Source organism: Prorops nasuta, unplaced genomic scaffold, assembly GCF_024137725.1.
Source record: "Prorops nasuta isolate Cenicafe-Biocafe unplaced genomic scaffold, Cenicafe_Pnas_1.2 PNAS00034, whole genome shotgun sequence".
Taxonomy (NCBI): Eukaryota; Metazoa; Arthropoda; class Insecta; order Hymenoptera; family Bethylidae; genus Prorops; species Prorops nasuta.
In genome coordinates, this window is record NW_027116831.1 from 1,919,200 (window position 1) to 1,939,974 (window position 20,775).

Below are 20,775 nucleotides of genomic sequence, written 5' to 3' on the forward strand. Positions count from 1 at the left end.
TAGTCAAAGCACAAGTATTACTATTTGCTATAATACACTTGCACAGTGACTGTAAAATGCTAAATGATAACATCTGAGTAAACCTAAAATCAAATTACTCATTTAAATATCTCAAATCTTCAAAGAAAATAATATTTTAAAGAAACATGAATCATTCCATTTGTTAATCAACATTTTACTTTTTACCAACATCTGACTTTGTGAAACTTCAGTAACTCCATCAGCTGCTTGAGGTGATACAGGGGCATGACTGGACAAGCAATTCGCAAAGCTTTGAATAAGCTAGAATTAAGCATATATTCAAAGCTGGCATTGTCGTTTTGCATACCACGTTTCTTTTTGGCACCAATCATTATTACATTTATGCTGGTAACTCTTGAAAAAGGTGGCATGGGAGATACATTGGCGAGTCGTCCTTATAACATTTCCTGTGCCAGAGTCCTCAAATGTTCGTTTCGCTAATTTCTATACACTGTTGAAACTGGTCGGACTTCTGGTGCTGCAAAATGGAGTAGAAACCATTAATTTTTGGACTGACTTTCAATTGAGAGTAACCGTTCATTTTTTCATCCATACCAACGACTAGTATACTGCCTTTGGCCTAGAATACTAGCATAGGTAACAGAGGAAAACTATCAACAGTTATTAACTCAATTTTACAGAATTTCATCCAATGAATCTCATCCTTAAATTATGGCTGAGCAATGGATGACGATTATCTGAATATTGGCTTATTCTTACTTTGCCAATCTTTCAATGCTTTCATCCTTGCCTGTTTCAAATACCAGAATGCAGGAATGAAAAGCCCAATGTTTGATTCAACTCCAATAGTCAGTATGTGAGCGAACCTTCTTCCTTGGTTTTCTAATTCAATTGTACCAAATGTATTTAAGTCAAAGCACAAGTATTACTATTTGCTATAATAAACTTGCACAGTGACTGTAAAATACTAAATGATAACACTATGCGTAAGCCTGAAATCAAATTCATCATTTAACAATCTTAATCTTCAAAGAAAATAAATATTTGAAGGAACATGAAACATCTCAGTTATACTTACCAGTATTTGATTTTGCCCCATCTCCATTTTCTTTATTGCTTGTTGACCTAACTTCTGTAATATTTGGTTGTATTCGCATCTTTTGTAAACATCTACTATCGTATAATTTGTTCCAATCCAAATACTGGTCAACTTGTATTTTACGTAAATAAAGATTTTTTGGAATGTTTCATATCTTTCAAATTAGCATTGCCATAATTTAATCTGAAATATTTGTTTATATATATATGATATAACCTATCGGATAATTACAATCAATATCAGTTTAAAGAAAACAAAAAGCAAAACATGCATTTGATTAATGATTTCAATACCTGAAAGTTTAGCATATGATTATTAAGTACCTTAACAATTTCTTTCAATTAATATCCTGCTGATAATGACCGATGCACATTACTGTTGAAAGTATATTTCTCATTGGCACAGACTTGTAAATATTAATTTTATTTAATCCAGTCAGCTCTATCCTCATCAATGAATATGAAAATATTCTGTCTTAATTTATCTGCAAAAAGAAATACCACAAAGTACCACAAAGTATATACTACATCCTGTATTGTAAAATATAATATTATACTTATCTAATTCGCGAATCCTTCAGTCACTGTTAATTGAATTATTTGTGATTGTAGAGATTAACAGATGCAATATCGCAACACGATGAATAACCTCACTGCATTAAATAAAAATAACCTCACATTACAATTTACACAGTTCAATATAGTCGCCGAATTGACAGTTCACAACCATACATAGTTTGATCGTTGAGTATATTATGTTGGAAGCGTTGTGAAAATGACGTCATTTTTCTTAGCGACCAACTTCAGCCCGAGACATACACTCTGGCTGGAGAAGAAGAAGATAACAGAAAGAAATTAAATTTGTTATATATATAGCTAACAGATTATGAGATCTCTGGATTGCGTGAACCAATTTTGATGTTTATGGGCTCAAATAAAAGCTTGTTCTAATCCATTTCAAGAAAAGCTTTACTGAAATCATGACAGTGTTTCATTTACGGAAAAAAATCGATTTAAAAATTGAGACGGCCAATCTTGCTGTATAAGATACAGTAGTGCCTGGACGGCGGTATAGACACGTCTATACCTACTTTTATGTACTTGCCGTCGAGACACTACCGTGTCTCTTGATTGATTTCTGGCATATTCTCTTTCAGATCAAAATCATTTTTATCTTCCTTTCAGCATTCTGTATCAGGAAATACCACAGAGAATATCATTGAAGCCTCAGTTTCTTAGAAATTCTACTGTCAATTTCCTACTTTCATCTACCGTATGCCTGTAATGTGATAAATGATAAATTGGTAGTATTTTCATAATTATAAGCTTCTAGATGTTCTGGTCATAATATTTGTAAACTATTAGCCTCATATTCTAAAGAATTTCAGTCCAAACTGAATTAGAAGCCCTTCATTTGTTAGGATTTGGCATTAAATTTACTCCTTTTTTCATATTTTTATTAACTCCAGGTCTCAACATCACCATTGAGTTCTGACATATCCTCTGCCAAACCAAGATCATTTTTATCTTCCCCTGGACCTTCTGTATCAGGAAATACCACAGAGAATTTCATTGAAGCCTCAGTTTCTTAGAAATTCTGCTGTCAATTTCCTACTTTCATCTACCATATGCCTCTAATGTGAAAAATGATAAATTAGTTGTATTTTCATAATTATAAGCTTTTAGATGTTTTGGTCATAATATTTGTTAACTATTTGCCTTATGTTCTAAAGAATTTCAGACCAAACTGAGTTACAAGCCTTTCATTTGTCAGAATTTGGCATTAAATATACTACTTTTTGATATTTTCAGAGACTATAGCTCTCAACATCACCATTGAGTTTTGACATATCCTGTGTCAAACCAAATCATTATTATCTTCCTCTAGAATTGAGCTTTCTGTGCCCATGGTAAATATCTGATGAAATATTTGTAATGCTTCATAACCAAAAAGGATATTAAACCATGGTCATTCAATGAATACGTAGAAACCGTTTCTCTTTCTGGTATACATCATTTTCTGTAATAAACTTGCGTAGTGACTGTAAAGTACTAAACGATGGCACTGATAGTAAGCCTAAAACCAATTAATCATTTAATAATCAAAATTCTTCAATAATAATAAATATTTGATGGAACATAAATCATCTCATTTACTTACCTGCATTTGACTTTGTACCACCTTCATTTCCTTTATTTCTTAGTGGCCTAACGTCCTTGAGATTAAAGATCTTTAATACTTGGGTATGTATTTGTTTCGTTTGTGAACATCTACTATTGTAAAATCCAAGCACTGGTCAACTTGGTTTCTACGTAAAGAGGGTTATTTGGAATGTTTCACATCTTTCAATCAAGCATTACTATAATTTAATTTGATATATTTGTTTGTATATATATCATATAACCTATCGGACAATTGAAACCCACATCAGTGTAAAGAAAAGAAACAGTTAAATATGCATTTTGTTAATGATTTCAATACTGGGAAGTTTAACATATGATTTTCAAATACCTTAATAATTTCTTGCAATTAATATGCTCCTGATAATCACTGATGCATATAAATGTTGAAAGTATACTTCTCTTTGGCATAGAATTGAAAATATGTAAATATTAATCTTACTTCATCCAGTAAGCTCTATCCTCAGCAACGATACAATAGTCACATTATATTTCTCTCTACACAGCTCGATCCTTAGCAGTCACAATAAACACATCACTATAATTTAATCTGAAATAAAATCCCACAAAGTACCACAAAATATATTACAATTTATATTATAAAATTCATTGTTATACTTATCTAATGTGTTGATTCCTTTAAGTAATTTTAAAAATCCTTTTAATGAGTATGATGAGTACGAGTATAACCTCATCGGTTTCAAATAAGAATAGCCTAATCATTTTCTTTCATTTATTTATTATAAAATTGGGTTCATTTTAAGGTTAATACTGTCAATCAAACTTGCAGCTTAACCTGATTTACCATATTAAACGAAATAAATCATATATCGCTGAGACACACACACACACACTATTTACGATTGTGTGCAACTATGTTTACGTTTACGTCTACTGACGTCACTAGCATCTACGTTAAGCAACCAACTTCAGCCCGAGACATACATTCTGGCTGGAAAAGAAGAAGAAGAAGATTATGGAGAAAAATCTGATTTTCGATATATATATAGCTAACATAGTATGAGTTCTCTGGATTGCATGAACCGATTTTCATGTTTATGGTCTCAAATGAAAGCTTGTTCAAAACCAGTTTAGGAAAAGCTTTAGTAAAATCATGACAATGGATTATTCACGGAGATAAATCGGTTTGAAAATTGGGACGGCCAAACTTGCTGTATAAGTTAACGGTAGTGCTCGGCGGTATAGACATGTCATTATCTACTTTTAAATGTACTTGCCGTCGAGACACTACCGTGTCTCTTGATTATATAGAACCACGTGATTTTCGGTTAAATGCAGAAGAAATTGTACATACCCGTGTAAATAAAGTATTCTGTAGTGTAAACTGTGTTAAAATAAACTGTGTGTTAAATGGTTAATTTATTAGTAAGGATATTAGTGATGATAAGAACATTAGTACAAAAAATAGTGTTTTATATAAGACTGATAATTTTAGCGATTGGTATAGGCAAAATATTGTGGAGACAATATTGAATGACTTGAGTGAGTTTCAAGAACGCGATAGTGGATGGGCTCTGGAAAGAATATTGAACTTGATAGGCAATATATATCATTATAATCCACTGCGTGATGGATGTGGAGTCGAACTACCGCCCTGTATAATACATAAAAGGGCTGTGATAAACATTGACAACGAGGATAGTGCATGTTTTGCATGGGATGTGACGATAGCGCTTTATCCAGCAAAACCACCCGCCAAAACGTACCGCACATCCTCCTATCCACATTATCGATCTGTTTTAGACGTTGGAAGCTTAACCTTTCCAACCACTCTGAAACATATCCGGAAATTTGAATCGGATAATAACATTTCAGTCAATGTGTTCACAATGGAAGAGGAAAATGAAAGCACAACTGAAATAAACATCACACCTCTTAAGCTAACAAAGAAGAAGCGATCGAGACATGTTAACCTCCTTCTTATCACAGATGACCAAGGAAATGCACACTTTCTATGTATACGAAATCTTTCTAGATTAATAAGTAACCAGACAAATAAAAGGGGGCATACTATTCATATTTGTGAACGGTTTATAATGGATGTACAAATATATGTATACATAAATATTATATTCATACTAAAATCATATTAATTTGTTTATTTAGCTGTCTACACTATTTTCATACGGCAGATAAACTTCAGGTTCATGAAAGGGATTGTGTGCAACTTAATGACAACATCCGTGTCATACTGCCAAACAATGCAGAAGACTGTTGGGTATCTTTTAAGAACCAGAAGAACAGTGAAAGAGTGCCGTTTGTCGTCTATGCAGACTTTGAATGTTTACTACAGAAAATTGACCATAGTAGTAATAGTAACAGTAATGGTAAAAATAGTTACGATTATCAGAAACATGTACCTTTTAGTGTAGGGTATTATTTAAAAAGTACTCGTGATGCGTCACTCTCATCTTATAATTCACATCGAGGTGCTAATTGCATGAAATGGTTCATATGCGAGCTCGAGAGCATTGCACGCATCGTCAGCGAAAAATTGAAGACTGTAATACCGATGAATACTCTTAGTGATGTAGAAATTTCGCGGCACTACAGTGAACCTAATTGCCACATTTGTGGAAAACCGTTTCTTCCAAATTAAGTGCATATTCGCGATCATGATCACCTAACTGGTAGATATAGAGGACCGGCTCATAATAATTGCAACTTAAACTTTAAAGACTCGCATGATATTCCCGTAATTTTCCATAATTTATCCGGCTATGATTCACAATTTATTTTTGAGGCGATCGTGAATACGCTTGAGGGATCGGTATATTTGCTGCCTGTAGATAAGGAAAAATATAATTCATTTAGTAAATATCTGCGAAAGTATAATATACAGCTAAGATTCATCGATTCATTCAAATTTATGGCATCCAGTTTGGATAAATTGAATTCATATTTGAATAAATCTCTGCTGAAAAATTTAGTCACAATTTTCGGAATTAAGTATTGAACAGTTCAGCCTGCTTACGAGAAAAGGTATTTTCCCTTACGATTATGTGGATAACATTACTCGCTTGGAAGAAACGGTTTTACCCGCACGAGAGTTGTTCTACAATAGAATGTCCGATAGCGATATCACGGAAAAAGCATATAATCATGCCAAAGAGGTATGGACCAAATTCTCTGTGACAACGCTTGGGGAGTACAGCGATCTTTATTTAAAGACCGATGTCCTATTGTTGACTGATGTTTTCGAGAGATTTCGCGATAGCTGCATGAAAAATTATAGTTTAGATCCCGCTCACTATTATACGCTTCCAGCCTTCACTTGGGAGCGATGCTCAAGCATACGGGAATCCGTCTGGAACTCTTCACAGACGTGGACATGTTGCTTTTTATGGAACGCGGTATACGCGGTGGTTTGAGCCAGTGCTCCCACCGCTACGAGAGGGCCAACAATCGGTACATGCGAAACTACGATCCGGCGGAACCGTCGAAATACTTGATGTATTACGACGTTAATAATCTATATGGATGGTCAATGTGTCATCCGGTGCCTACCCACGGTTTCCAATGGATCGATGACGCTGCCAATCTCGACATCCTTAATGTGTCCGAGGATACGTCCGAAGGCTATATTTTGGAGGTGGACTTGAAATATCCAAGCGAGCTTCACGACAAACACTCCGATCTACCATTCTGCCCGGTGCGTGAGAAGCCGCCAGGTTCACGCCAGGAGAAACTGCTCGCAACCGTTGACGATAAGACGCGTTATGTGATACACTACCGTGCTCTACAGCAGTGTATACCTAACGGTATCGTCTTAAAACGCATTTATCGCGGTTTAAAGTTCCGGCAGTCCATCTGGCTGAAGGCGTATATCGAATTAAATACACGCTTGCGGACAGCCTCGAAAAACGATTTCGAGAAGAATCTCTTCAAGCTAATGAACAACGCAGTATTTGGTAGGACTATAGAAAATGTTAGGAATATAGTTGACGTGAGGCTCGTAACCAAGTGGGAGGGAAGACACGGGGCGGAAGCGCTAATTTCCTAACCGAATTTTAACAGTCGTGCGATATTTAAAGAGAATTTGGTCGCTATTCAATTGTCGAAATTATCTGCGAAGTTTGATAAGCCCGTGTATGTAGGCATGTGTGTTTTAGATATTTCAAAGACCTGTCTGTATGAATTCCATTACGATTATATGCTTCCTACATTCGGCAGTAAATGTAAAGCGATGTATACCGACACGGACAGTCTAGTGTACAGTATCGAGTGTGACGATGTTCACTCGGTCATGAAACATGATCTGGTCAAATTCGACACCAGCGATTACCCTGCTGATAATCGGTACGACTTACCTCGAGTCAATAAAAAAGTGCCTGAGCTAATGAAGGACGAGAACAATGGAAAGATCATGACCAAGTTCGTTGGACTGAGAGGGAAAATGTACACCTTTAAGGTGCAGGAATGTACGAAAATTACCAAAAAGGCTAAGGGAGTCAAAGGTTGTGTTATCGATAGAACATAACCTTTGACGATTACAAGGATTGTTTGGATAATTTCACCGTACAGTCCCGTAACCAAAATTTAATTCGTTCGAAATTGCACAAGATGTTTTCCACTACTCAGCGAAAAATTGCTCTCAGTCCGTATGACGATAAACGTCACATAACACCCGGTACTGTAGCGACTCTACCTTGGGCACATTATAGGTTAAAAGAGTAGATTTTAATAGCTGTATTTATTGTATTATATTATATTACATAAATTATTATTACAAAACATTGTTCTTATTTATCCACGAATTATGCGTTTTATCCATTCCTAACCATTTTACAAAAACATTATTCCCTTTCTTACGCAATATCTTCTCTACCAAGTATAGATCAGGATTAGCTGTTTTTAAAAGTTCATATTCATAAAATCCACCATGTATTTCTGTGCCACGAGAATCTCTAAGTAGATACGTGGCAGGATTTGTCCTTTGCACTTTTGTAACTTGAAATATTTCAGTAGTCCAGTTCGGTGTGTAACCTTTAGCAAACGCATTTTTGTATTTACTGATTCGCACGAAATCACCGGCCTTGAACTTGGTACGCCCAACGATCTTAATGTTGCTGTATACAGTAGCAAGCAGATGCTCAGCATGCTCAGGTTTCACGTCAACGGTTCGCATTCATATAGTACGATGTCTTCGTGCGTTATAATCATCTACCAGCTGTTGCAGTATATTTCACTATTTGTAACTACCGTCCAGTGTAAAACGTTTCCACATTTCGGTTTTTAACGTTCGATTCCAACGCTCGACTATTGAGGTTTTTATCGTGCTATACGTGGAGTAATGATTTATTCCCCGTTTTTTCATAAGCAATTGAAACTCGCTGTTGTAAAATTCTTTACCGTTATCAGTTTGCAAACTTTTGGGACATCTTCCACTCTTTAAGATTTTTCCCATAGCTGTGGTCACTTTCTTACCGCTTTTTGTCTTAAGCGCTATTGCCCAACCATACTTCGATAAGGTATCAATCACTGTCAGAATATAGTGGTAACCTGTGTCAGCATAAGAACGCATGTCTACCAAGTCAGCCTGCCAGAGATCATCGAAACCACGTATTATGACTTTTCGTCGTGGAAAATTTCTTCTCGCAGGGACATGAAACTCTTGCACCAGCTGTTTCTTTTCTTCACTCACGATTAACCCTGATTCTCTTTTTACAACCTTTCCCCCAGACACATAATTTCTGTTTCTTTTCTTCACTCATGATTCTTTTTCTTTCGAAAGCAATCGATTATCATGAGTATAAAATGTATGATGCATCCTAAAAATTCACTTTTTGGATCCATCATTAATCTTGCTGTTTGTTTGCAAAAGTTTTGCCTCAATCTCCTGTATTTTTTTATTTATTCTCTCTTCAATTTTTTCCTCCAATTTAGCTAAACTGTGTTACAAGAACTTTATATTCACAGCACATGTATTATTATCAGAATCAATAGTCAAATTTACTTTTTTTTTATTATTCAAATCCAGTCCTCTTTTAGTCACATTTAATGTACCAATATTAAATTCTTTCCTTACGTTAAAACCAATACCAAATTTGTTAATTGACATATTGACGTGTGGTACGCAACGGAAGAAAATGTTTATAAATTGTACCCTTTTATGGAATAAGTTCCTCTTCACGCAACTTTTCTATTATTGACTGTATTTCATTATGGTGGTTTGTATGACCTGCGGTGGTTGATGCAATTAAAATTCGCAATCGATCAACTAATTCATTAGGATCGTTCCAATGTATATAGTTTGCATGCTCATCAGTAACACGCATAAATCCACTACCAGCTATCACTCGTTGTGATGGTACTTTATTGTAAATTAATGGTTGAATTATTTTCTTATACTTTAAACCCTTATTCCCTTGAACCTGTTGGTAACTATCATTTGCTCTTTTATATGATTTAGTTTGTTCAAGAATTTGCTTATATATGATCTTGTCATCAATAGTGTAGAGATTTTTATCAGGCTCCTTCATGAAGATTAATTCAAAAAGACCTCTCGTACCAATATAGCGCTTTTTATCAATTAAAATATCACCTTCATGACTAATATCAAATGTATATCTTCCCATCACATATTGGTTCCTTTTATCTAATGTAACTCCGAAACCATGATCGATTTGATCTTTACTACCGAAAAGAAACAACTGCATATAATGACGTGCAATAGGTGGAAAAGATCTCTAATCTATGGAATGATTTATTTGTTTTTTAAGCAATCCTAAGGTTTCCTGTCTTGATGTTGAATGTGATGATGCAGACTCTTGTCCAGGCTCTGAATGTAATGATGCAGATTCTTGTCCAGACTCTGAATGTAATGATGTATATTCTGGCATTAATTTCATTGGTAATACTGATTTATCAAAAGTAGATTTTTCATCATTATCATTATCATAGGTCATCAATGATTTATTTGTAAGAGTACCGTCATTGTTATGTAATTTCTTTTTTTCTTAATAATATACTCATTGGGGTTGAAGTACGATAACGCTTCCGCTTCTGTTCATGATTTATATCTATGTTTAAGTCATAAGATTCTTCATTGTTATTATCTGTTTGCATAACTAGTTTTTTCAGTGGATCAACTATTGGTTTAAAATTTTCATTTAATCTACTTTCCACCATTGATCTTTCCGATTTCAGTGCGCGATGTTTTTCACGAATCACCTCACTCGTTTCAGCAATCTTCTTAAGTAGTGAGTTTTCATCCATTTTTATTGTAAACTTTTAATTGTTTAAGCAGTCAATGTGCTAGTTAAATCGATCTTTAAAGCTGTTCAATCAACTAGTTTAGCAGTTCGACCGACAGGTTCAGCGGTTTAACGACCTGTTTAGCGGTTCGATCGAGTTGTTTAGCGCTTCGATTGATCGGTTTAGCGGTTCGACCGACCGGTTCAACGGTTCACCTGACCGGTTTAGCGGTTCCACCGACCTGTTTAGCAGTTCAATCTAGCTGTTTAGCGGTTGAACCGACCAGTTCAGCGGTTCAATCGAGCTGTTTAGCGGTTCGATTGACCGGTTTAGCGGTTCGACCGACCGGTTTAGCGGTTCAACCGAGCTGTTTAGCGGTTCAACCGACCAGTTCAGCGGTTCAACCGACCGGTTTAGCAGTTCGATCGACCTGTTTAGTGGTTCAATCGATCGGTTTAGCGGTTAACCGACCTCTTTAACGATTCGACTGACCGGTTTACCGATCCAAGTGACCCGTTTATCTGTATAAACTGGTTTGCTTAATAATGTAAATGGTCCGTTTGTGTAATTAAAAGCTTTACACTGTTCAATGCTCTACGTTAAACTAATACTTTCCAGCATTGATATGATGCTTTATGCTATTCGATGGTTGCATACTCATCGAAACCCTTCCGATAACGACCAATTTGCGTACCACTGTCCTTATCCGTTACTAAAAATCCATAATCTTCCTGCCAACACTTTGAACACAATTCGCAAAAATGTTCAAATTTCATATCAGTGTTTACGTGATCTTTGTAAACATGCTTCAAGTTAGTCCCATCCTGCTTAAAAATGATTATCATATTTGCATTGTCACGAATCAGATGTTTTGGGATCTTGGCATAGGTCTGACAAAGATAGAAGCAATCGATGCTCGAGTGCCGACCCATTGAAAAGTAGTCTCTTATATTGTCCTGCTTATCGCTCGCCACATCATTAAATATAAAGATTGAATTTGGTAATGCATCTGTCACATTTATAACCTCACTATTATTTGAAAATTGAGATAACCAATTTCCTCCATATCTGTCAATAGCTGTTCCAAGTAACGGTACTTCGGTTACTGCAACGATTTCGAGTAAACGTACAGGTTGTCAAATCTTACACCGTGAGGACTCTCAATAAGACTTAGCAATACGTTTGTTTTCCCACAATTTGAGGGTCCGCAAACGATACAGCGTATAGTTGACGGTAGCAAAGGTCCATGACATTTCATATCACTAACGGCGGCAGTGTGATAATCGGTATTAGAGATATTGATACTTAATGGTTGCTTTACGAAAAGCATTCTCGAACGACTGTGAGGTTAAATCGTAATTGCACGAGCTATTTATAGGCATGAAATCGGAGAATTCAATCAGTTTTCATTATGCCTGCATTTGTGTTGGATGTTACAAGTTTGGAGGAGTAAAGCAGTGATAAATTGGAATACGTACCGAAAATTGTACTTTTAAAGTACTTTTCACACAGTATTGACAGTTATTGGAATAAATTACCCAAGCACATTCGTGCAGATCCTGAGGTTCAAAAATATCGCTATTGTTTACAACATTTCAATCTACCTAATACTATTCATGCGGATGGACTACCACCGTTGATAAAAGATTGTTATACATGTCATGCGTTGGATGTGGATCTTTCTTCAATAAAACAATAAACAAACTACCGATTGAGCTTCATTTACCGGGATACAATTACTGTGGACCAGGAACTCGACTTCAAGAACGATTAGCACGCGGTGATCGAGGTGTGAATCAGCTGGACGAAGCCTGTCTACAACACGATATCGCATATTCGCAATACAAAAACTTGTCGCAGCGTCATCAAGCTGATAAAGTACTCGCAAAACGGGCACGTAAACGTATCATAGCTGGTGACGCAACCTTGGGTGAGCGTGCTGCAGGAACAGCTGTCTGGGCGTCTATGAACGCAAAGCGTAAACTTGGTTTAGGATTACAAACAGATATGGTGAGGAAAGTAGCAGCGATAAAAACTGGAAATAGCGCTGTAAAAAAACGTAAAATTCGAGTGCTTAAAAAATGGGGCGGCTTGTTGCCTCTGCTCCCACTGCTAGGTGCGGTGGGGGCACTAGCAGGTGGAGCATCAGGTATAGCAAAAGCTGAAACGATGCCAAAGCTGCGAAAAAACAGTTAGAAGAAATACAACGTCACAATCGTATAATAGAAGCAACTGCAAGAGGCGGACGGGGGCTGTATCTCGCACCGTACAAACGAAGCGGAGGAGGGGTACCAAAAAAATTAATGTCAAAGAAGCGAACAAAAAAGTAACTGTACACGGTCTACCAAGATCTGGTGCTACAAGTAATATTCAATTATCTAACGTACGTCGTGATATACCAAATTTCCGTGGAGTCTTTATGCGTACAAGTCTACCGCGAAACGGTCCATTGTCTAATGAATGTGCAATGGTTAACCTTGATGATTCTAATGGTCCAGGCACTCACTGGGTTGCCTACATTAAATGTAATAATCTTGTAAAGTATTTCGATTCTTTCGGCAATCTGAAACCACCGACTGAACTCGTACGGTACTTCGATCCGCTTAGTACAATTTATTACAATCATGACCAATATCAGTCGTATGATACGAGCATTTGTGGTCAGTTGTTTGTTAAATTTCTAAGAGAACAGACGAAATGTCTTTAACATTTACGCTATCAGGACATGGTCATATATTGGATTCAAATTTTTTCCCTCCGATCAATGTGGACGACGGTCACTATGAACTGGGACTCGTAGATTTTCAAAGTTTCTACTTGATCGCCAATGTAGATGAGACGAATAATAATTTTTACTTTGGTAAAAATAAACTAATAACCATACCTACAGGTTGTTATGAGTTGTGTGCGATAAATGAATACTTGCGTATGCGGATGGAGTTACGGTATGATGATAATGTTATTATTCTGCGTGCCAATAATAACACACTGAAAAGTGAAATCAAATGTAAATATTCTTTTGATTTTACAAAGATTAATAATATTGGTTCTCTGCTAGGATTTTCGTCAGACCGCGTAATCCTACCAAACACTTGGGCTGAATCGGACGAATCTGTAAATATTTTAAAAGTAAATATTCTACGTATCGAATGTAACATTACCGCTGGTGCATATACGAACGGTAGACCACGACATGTCATCCACGAATTTTTCCCAAGCGTTCCACCAGGCTACAAAATCTCGGAAATACCGAAAAACGTCATTTACTTCCCAGTCATTGCAAGGGTAATCGATCGTCTCATATTACGTATTCTCGATCAAAACAATCGTCCTGTAAATTTTGGAAACGAGGAAATCACCATACGATTACACATTAGAAGATGTTGATTTATAAGAATACCGACTATTATAAACCAACATTACTCGATGAAACAATCAGTCAATTAGCTGCAACAGAGCTGAATACATCAGCTCAGAGTGAAATAGGGAACAACGTGATCGGTGACAAAAAAGTGTTGACAAGAAAAAATATAGATTTTTTACACTCATTGGGTCTGACTGTGAAGAAAAGAAATCATGGATCCATTGAACGTCACCGCACAGCCTGCATACGACAACCGCATCACTAAATTGGAAATACATGCTTACAATCCGTATGCGAATGCATCATTGGGAAATAGCGATGAAATTCGTATCCCAATACAACAGCAAGATTTGATTCTTTTGCCCAGTGGTAGTTACCTCTACATAGAGGGGAAGCTGATTGAAGGTACTCGTGCTGTTATTACACCTTTGACGGATAAAGTTATGCTGGACGCTAATTCCATGGCATTTCTGTTTGATGAAATTCATTATGAGTTGAACGGTATTGAGATTGATCGGTGCAAAAACGTTGGTATCACTACCAGTATGAAGAATCTCATATCTTTAAGCAGTGAAGAGAGTATAAGTCTACGTCATTCTGGCTGGTTCGTTGCCACTCAAGAGCGTGAAAATGTTGCTGACACATTCAGCTTTTGGGTTCCCCTGCATATGCTGTTGGGCTTCTGCGAAGATTACAAACGTGTCGTTATCAATGGACGCCATGAGCTCATTCTGATACGAGCGCGTAATGATATAAATTCAATATTTTCTTCGAATCAGTTTACCGATTCTGAGATTGAACTGCACCGAGTGCAATGGAGAATGCCTCAGGTAACTTTAAATGAATTTACCAAACTACAATTTCTACGCATTATCGAGCAGAATAAAAATCTCACCATGGCTTTTCGTTCCTAAGAGCTTTACGAATATCCCCTTTTACCTCCAACACAGCGACATACATGGGCTGTCAAAGCAGCTACACAATTGGAGAAGCCTCGATACGTGATACTGGCGTTTAGAAAAAATATGAAGAACGATCAATACTCGAATGTACTTAAGTTTAGTGATTGTGATATACGTGATGTTAAAGTCTATTTAAATTCTGAATTTTATCCGTACGATCGTCTCGACACTGATTTCATGAAATCTCGCTACTCCGTACTCTATGATATGTGTGTAAAGTTTTTCCACTCATATTATGCTGGAGAAAAATTGTCGAAACCAATGCTCGATTACCTAAACTTCTTGCAATACGGTCCGCTCTTTGTAATTGATTGTTTACATCAGAACGAGTCGGTTAAAACAGGCACGGTCGATGTTAAGATTGAAATCGAGTGTTGAAAAAATATTCCGAGTAATACTACAGCCTATTGCTTAATTATACATGATAAAATTATAGACTATAATCCGCTTACGAATATTGTTAGAAATGTAAGTTAGATATGTAAGGTTAGAAAAAAAAATAAAGCACTTTTTAATAAATATATATGAAGCATTTATTCACTCATTTTTTATAAAAATCACTTATTGTTTAATCTTAAATTCTAAATTATTATATTTCCCACCTGAATATTTCATGATTAAAATATTTTTTGATGCTGCATTTATCAGCTCCGTAAACTGATCCTGCGATTCGAGTAAGGCAACCATCCGGGCAGGGACATAAAACCAATCCTCCGTTGATAGTTTCGCTATTATCCTCATTCCATATTTAGTCTTTATTTTCATCATTTCAATTATGTCATATTCTTTATTTTCCTCGAGACTGTTTAATTTGACAAATGTCTTCTCAGAGATGAAAGCGAATGCATTAACTCCAGTTAAAAATGCCATTTTATCTAGACCCTGTATTGCAGAAAACTATTATCAAGTAACACGGTAGTGTTACGCGGCAAGTAATTAAAAAAATACGAGCCGCGCGACACTACTTACTTTTACGCAAAGATTGAACCAAACTATACCACTCGACACTTCCGATGGATATATTTTCCGATCAGTTCATTTAATGAAAATTTTAATGAAACTTTCATTATATAAATCGATTATAAGCTTTCGAATGAGACTACAAAAGTCTAAATCGGTACACTCAATGCTGAGATATCGAGATTGAACAATTACGATTAGCTATTTTAGTTTCAGCTTTTCTTCTTCTTCCGACCGAAAATTGTTGTCTCGCTCGGAAGTCTCACTCTTTCACAATAGAAGCCTATCAACGACATCTTCTGTCCTTCTCCACCACTCTTCCGATATAGTCCGAATGTGTTCGTGCTATAGGTGTGAAACAGATTCCAATATGGCCGCAACGCAGGCGCGACGTATATGTAGTATCCATCGAAGTGTTCGTTTTGTTAGTATGATTCGCACGTGAGTTTTCCACGTGAATTCATAGTTAAAATTTGGATGCATCAATTATATGGCAAAGATCCAGAAAACAATTAGATAAGTATTGTTTGTTAGAACAAATATTTAAATATTTGAGCAATGGTACTTTGTGATTTCTTTATTTTATAGGTTACAGAAAATAGAGTGACTAATGGAAAACCATGCGTTTATAAACGCTCATCAGATTCCAATTAATAAAGTAATTGGTTTCAAAATGATGCCAAAACAAGGAAAATAGTTGTGGTATAGTCTATAACCCTTAATACGCAGATTATTTAGTTTAGTTTCAATGCATCTTGAAGAACAAATTTAAAGTTAAATAACATTTTTCAATATCTGATTTTTATTTACTCAGTTTTAATATTAAATGTGTTTATCAATATTATTATTATAGTATGTGTTTTCAAAATTACAGATTGTGTTAGCAAAATGCAGAAAGCAGATGAACGAATGGCAGATCGAACAGATTACATATATAAAGGTAAGCAGAAACAAGAATTAAACATACATTGATCTTTTGTGACTTATAATTTTAATGAGGGGCCATTCCACGTCAAAACAGACAGATTTCGGAATACAACACCGATTTTTTTTTTTTTAATATGTGTTAATATATAAGAAAATACAAGACTTTTGGCGCTAGTTTGAGTCAAAAATCTTTTTTCGTTTCGGAGATACGAGCTGTCAAAGTTTGCAGTTTTACTGTTTTTGGTAAAAACACGTAATCTTTGAAAATTTATATCTCCGAAACGAATAAAGATAGAAGACTCTGGCTGAAACGAGTGTACTCAGAAAGAATCAACTTTATTAGAAAAATATAAAAAAAGACAGTTTGTTTTAATTGGTTAAAACTATTAACAATTAAAATAAACATTTGAATTAACAAATGTGTTGTCATGCTCTGACAATTATAAAAAAATATCAGGAATGTTCCTTGGATTGTCCTCTACAAAGAAAAAAATTAAAACGCGTATACTCTCTTGGTGTTCATAGTAAAAAAAATTATTTTATCACGACGCGCACGGCCAGAAGCGTCGTTCGAGCGGCGTAAACCGGTGAAGCGCATGCGTAACTGAGCGCGACTAGTCTCTACATGTCGGAATCCATCAATCTATGAATAATGCGAGTTAATAACATGTTTTAATTGTTTGTTTATGTTTTTATTACTATTATAAATTAACAATATATTTATTATTATTCTGCTTTATAAGCAGTCGTTATTTATTTACAAAATAATTAGCAATAAGACATTTGAACATGGCATTGAATATACAAATTATATACTAATTTATATTTACATATTTTATTAAATTATGGCAGAAGAAAATATTATGAATATGAAATTTCTGTACTGAAAATTTTTAACAAACTTTAACAATTGTATAATTATCTGATTGAGGAAAAGCTTTAGTTTGTAATTGTGTCTTTGAATCTATCGTTAAAAATGCACGATAATTTCTAGTTCCTTTAACTATTTTTACTTTTCAAAAAAATCTCGTTTAAATTATTTTAATGCTTATTAAAACACTTCGTACGAGATTTTTTTGAAAAGTGAAAATAGTTAAAGGAACTTGAAATTATCGTGCATTTTTAACGATATATTCAAAGACACAATTACAAACTAAAGCTTTTCCTCAATCAGATAATTATACAATTGTTAAAGTTTGTTAAATATTTTCAGTACAGAAATTTCATATTCATAATATTTTCTTCTGCCATAATTTAATAAAATATGTAAATATAAATTAGTATATAATTTGTATATTCAATGCCATGTTCAAATGTCTTATTGCTAATTATTTTGTAAATAAATAACGACTGCTTATATAGCAGAATAATAATAAATATATTGTTAATTTATAATATTTATAAAAACATAAACAAACAATTAAAACAGGTTATTGACTCGCATTATTCATAGATTGATGGATTCCGACATGTAGAGACTAGTCGCACTCAGTTACGCATGCGCTTCACCGGTTTACGCCGCTCGAACGACGCTTCTGGCCGAGCGCGTCGTGATAAAATATTTTTTTTCACTATGAACACCAAAAGAATATACACGTTTTAATTCTTTTCTTTGTAGAGGACATTCCAAGGAACATTCCTGATATTTTTTTATAATTGTCAGAGCATGACAACACATTTGTTAATTCAAATGTTTATTTTAATTGTTAATAGTTTTAACCAATTAAAACAAACTGTCTTTTTTTATATTTTTCTAATAAAGTATGATTCTTTCTGAGTACACTCGTTCCAGCCAGAGTCTTCTATCTTTATTCGTTTAGGAGATATAAATTTTCAAAGATTACGTGTTTTTATCAAAAATAGTAAAACTGCAAACTTTGACAGCTCGTATCTTCGAAACGAAAAAAGATTTTTGACTCAAACTAGCGCCAAAAGTTTTGTATTTTCTTATATATTAACACATATTTAAAAAAAAAAATCGGTGTTGTACTCCGAAATCTGTCTGTTTTGACGTGGAATGGCCCAATAGAAAGATGACCACTGTACAATCTTTCTGCCATTAATGACGTTTGACAGTTTACATGCTATTCGTAAACAGAAAGAGACAGTAGAGACGAATGATTAAAAATATATTGATGTTAAAAGAAAGAATGAAAACATAATGAAAGGAAAGTGATGAAAATATCAGTCAAAAGATAAACCGAATATAATTTTAAAATAATAATAAATTTTAATATTCTAAATAATTATTGTCAGTATTATAAATACTTAATTATATGTTTTAGCCTCTTTAAAAAGGATGGAAATTATCATGGTTATACGATAGATACTAATGAAATAAGAAAATCTGGAAAATGATATTAACTAGTGTAATATATTCAATATGATGGCAAAGCAATATGTAGAATATGTAGAATAAAACTACAGAAGTGAATTTTATATTGTCCAATGAGAAGCGATGAGCTGAATTTCATTTGAAGTTATTATATTTGTTATAATATACTAAATATTTTAATAACAAATAAGTAGTCCTTGAAATATTTTTTCAGATTTCATTTATATACATTAAGAGAGGTTGGTTGTGATGAAAATGTACGAGAACATATATTTACAATTACTTTTGATATACTGCGTACCCATGTGCAGAAGGTAAAATATAAATGTCATATCATTATAGAGCTGTGATTGGAGCAGTAAAAAATGTATGCACTTACTACCAAACTGCAATGGAAATGTTGGTTGAGGTGTGTATATTATTCATCATGATGTGGCTTTACAAACAAATTTTGAAAAATTTACTTGCTTTATGAGACAATTTTAATCTTTTAGAGAGGTGCTTATTTAGCCTGACAAACTCATCCAGAATGTATATTTTCTATTTGTTGATATATATTATGTTGCAGAGCCACGTGAATGACAACCAGTATACTGTTGATGGTTCAGGGACCAAATGTCGTATGGTGATTGTGCGTGAAAGAAGTTTATATTCTAAATGCGCGAAAAGAATATTCGTTAAGTTCTAAATGGTCCAGTTTGTGATCAGATAAGTACTGCATGATTGACAGTCAGATATGTGTTAGAATGATAAACACTTTTAAATCATTATTACGCATGATTTGATTCATCTTTGTGTTTTAATTGCAGTCTCTTTGAAATATTATTAAATCTATATTATGCATGAGATAACTCGCTTAACGGGAATCCGTATGCCGACATTGCAGGGCGAAAACTATTTCGCATGCAGCATCGTCATTTCTTGATGGATTTGCATTTTTGTAGACTTTTTGGAAACATAAGAAGATTACCTAGTAAAGTACGTTGGGGGATTTTGCGATTTAATTGTTGTTTCTCAATAATGTTAATATATTTATTTAAACAAAAAATGTTTTGCATTTTTTGTTAATTCTCCTAACGTAACTTAGTAGATAAGCTTCAGGCATTTCCAAAAACCTGTAATAACTTTACAATCCGCCAACAAATGATGCTGAATGCGAAACAGTTTTCGCCCTGTAATGTCGGTATACGGATTCCCCTTAAGCGAGTTACCTCATGTATAATATAGATTTACTAACATTTCACAGAGACTGCAATTAAAAAACAAAGATTAATCCAATCATGTGTAAAAATGATTTAAAAGTGTTTATCATTCTAACACATATCTGACTGTCAATCATGCAGTACTTATTTGATCACAAACTGGACCATTTAGAACTTAACGAATATTCTTTTCGCGCATTTAGCGTATAAACTTCTTTCACGCACAATCACCATACGACATTTGGTCCCTGAACCATCAACAGTATACTCTTTTTCATCTACGTGGCTCTGCAAAACATAATATATATCAACAAATAGAATATATACATTCTGGATGAGTTTGTCAAGCTAAATAAGCACCTCTCTAAAAGATTAAAATTGTCTCATAAAGCATGTAAATTTTTCAAAATTTGTTTGTAAAGCCACATCATGATGAATAATATACACACCTCAACCAACATTTCCATCGCAGTTTGGTACTAGTAAGTGCTGTGACGCTACGGTCTACCGCAATGGATAGCGTAGACGGGGAGGGAGGAGTGATCC

General features: G+C 34.7%; 1 protein-coding gene across 1 annotated transcript; it reads left to right on the forward strand.

The window, feature by feature from the left end:
* The first annotated feature begins 4,554 nt into the window (after positions 1-4,554).
* LOC136783655 (uncharacterized) lies at positions 4,555-7,959 on the forward strand. The gene is made up of 9 exons (XM_066743904.1): positions 4,555-4,580; positions 4,649-5,311; positions 5,389-5,865; positions 5,917-6,111; positions 6,248-6,395; positions 6,518-6,934; positions 7,031-7,237; positions 7,358-7,693; positions 7,756-7,959. Exons 1-9 carry the CDS (start codon positions 4,555-4,557, stop codon positions 7,957-7,959), a joined length of 2,673 nt encoding a protein of 890 aa, XP_066600001.1.
* The last annotated feature ends 12,816 nt before the right edge of the window (positions 7,960-20,775 follow it).

Excerpts from the sequence above, each read along its gene's own strand:
- LOC136783655 (XM_066743904.1), top strand. The coding sequence starts at position 4,555 with ATGCAGAAGAAATTGTACATACCCGT. Across the intron at positions 4,581-4,648 it reads AAGAAATTGTACATACCCGT|TAAGGATATTAGTGATGATA; the intron begins GTAAATAAAGTA and ends TTAATTTATTAG. Across the intron at positions 7,694-7,755 it reads GGAAAATGTACACCTTTAAG|AACATAACCTTTGACGATTA; the intron begins GTGCAGGAATGT and ends TGTTATCGATAG.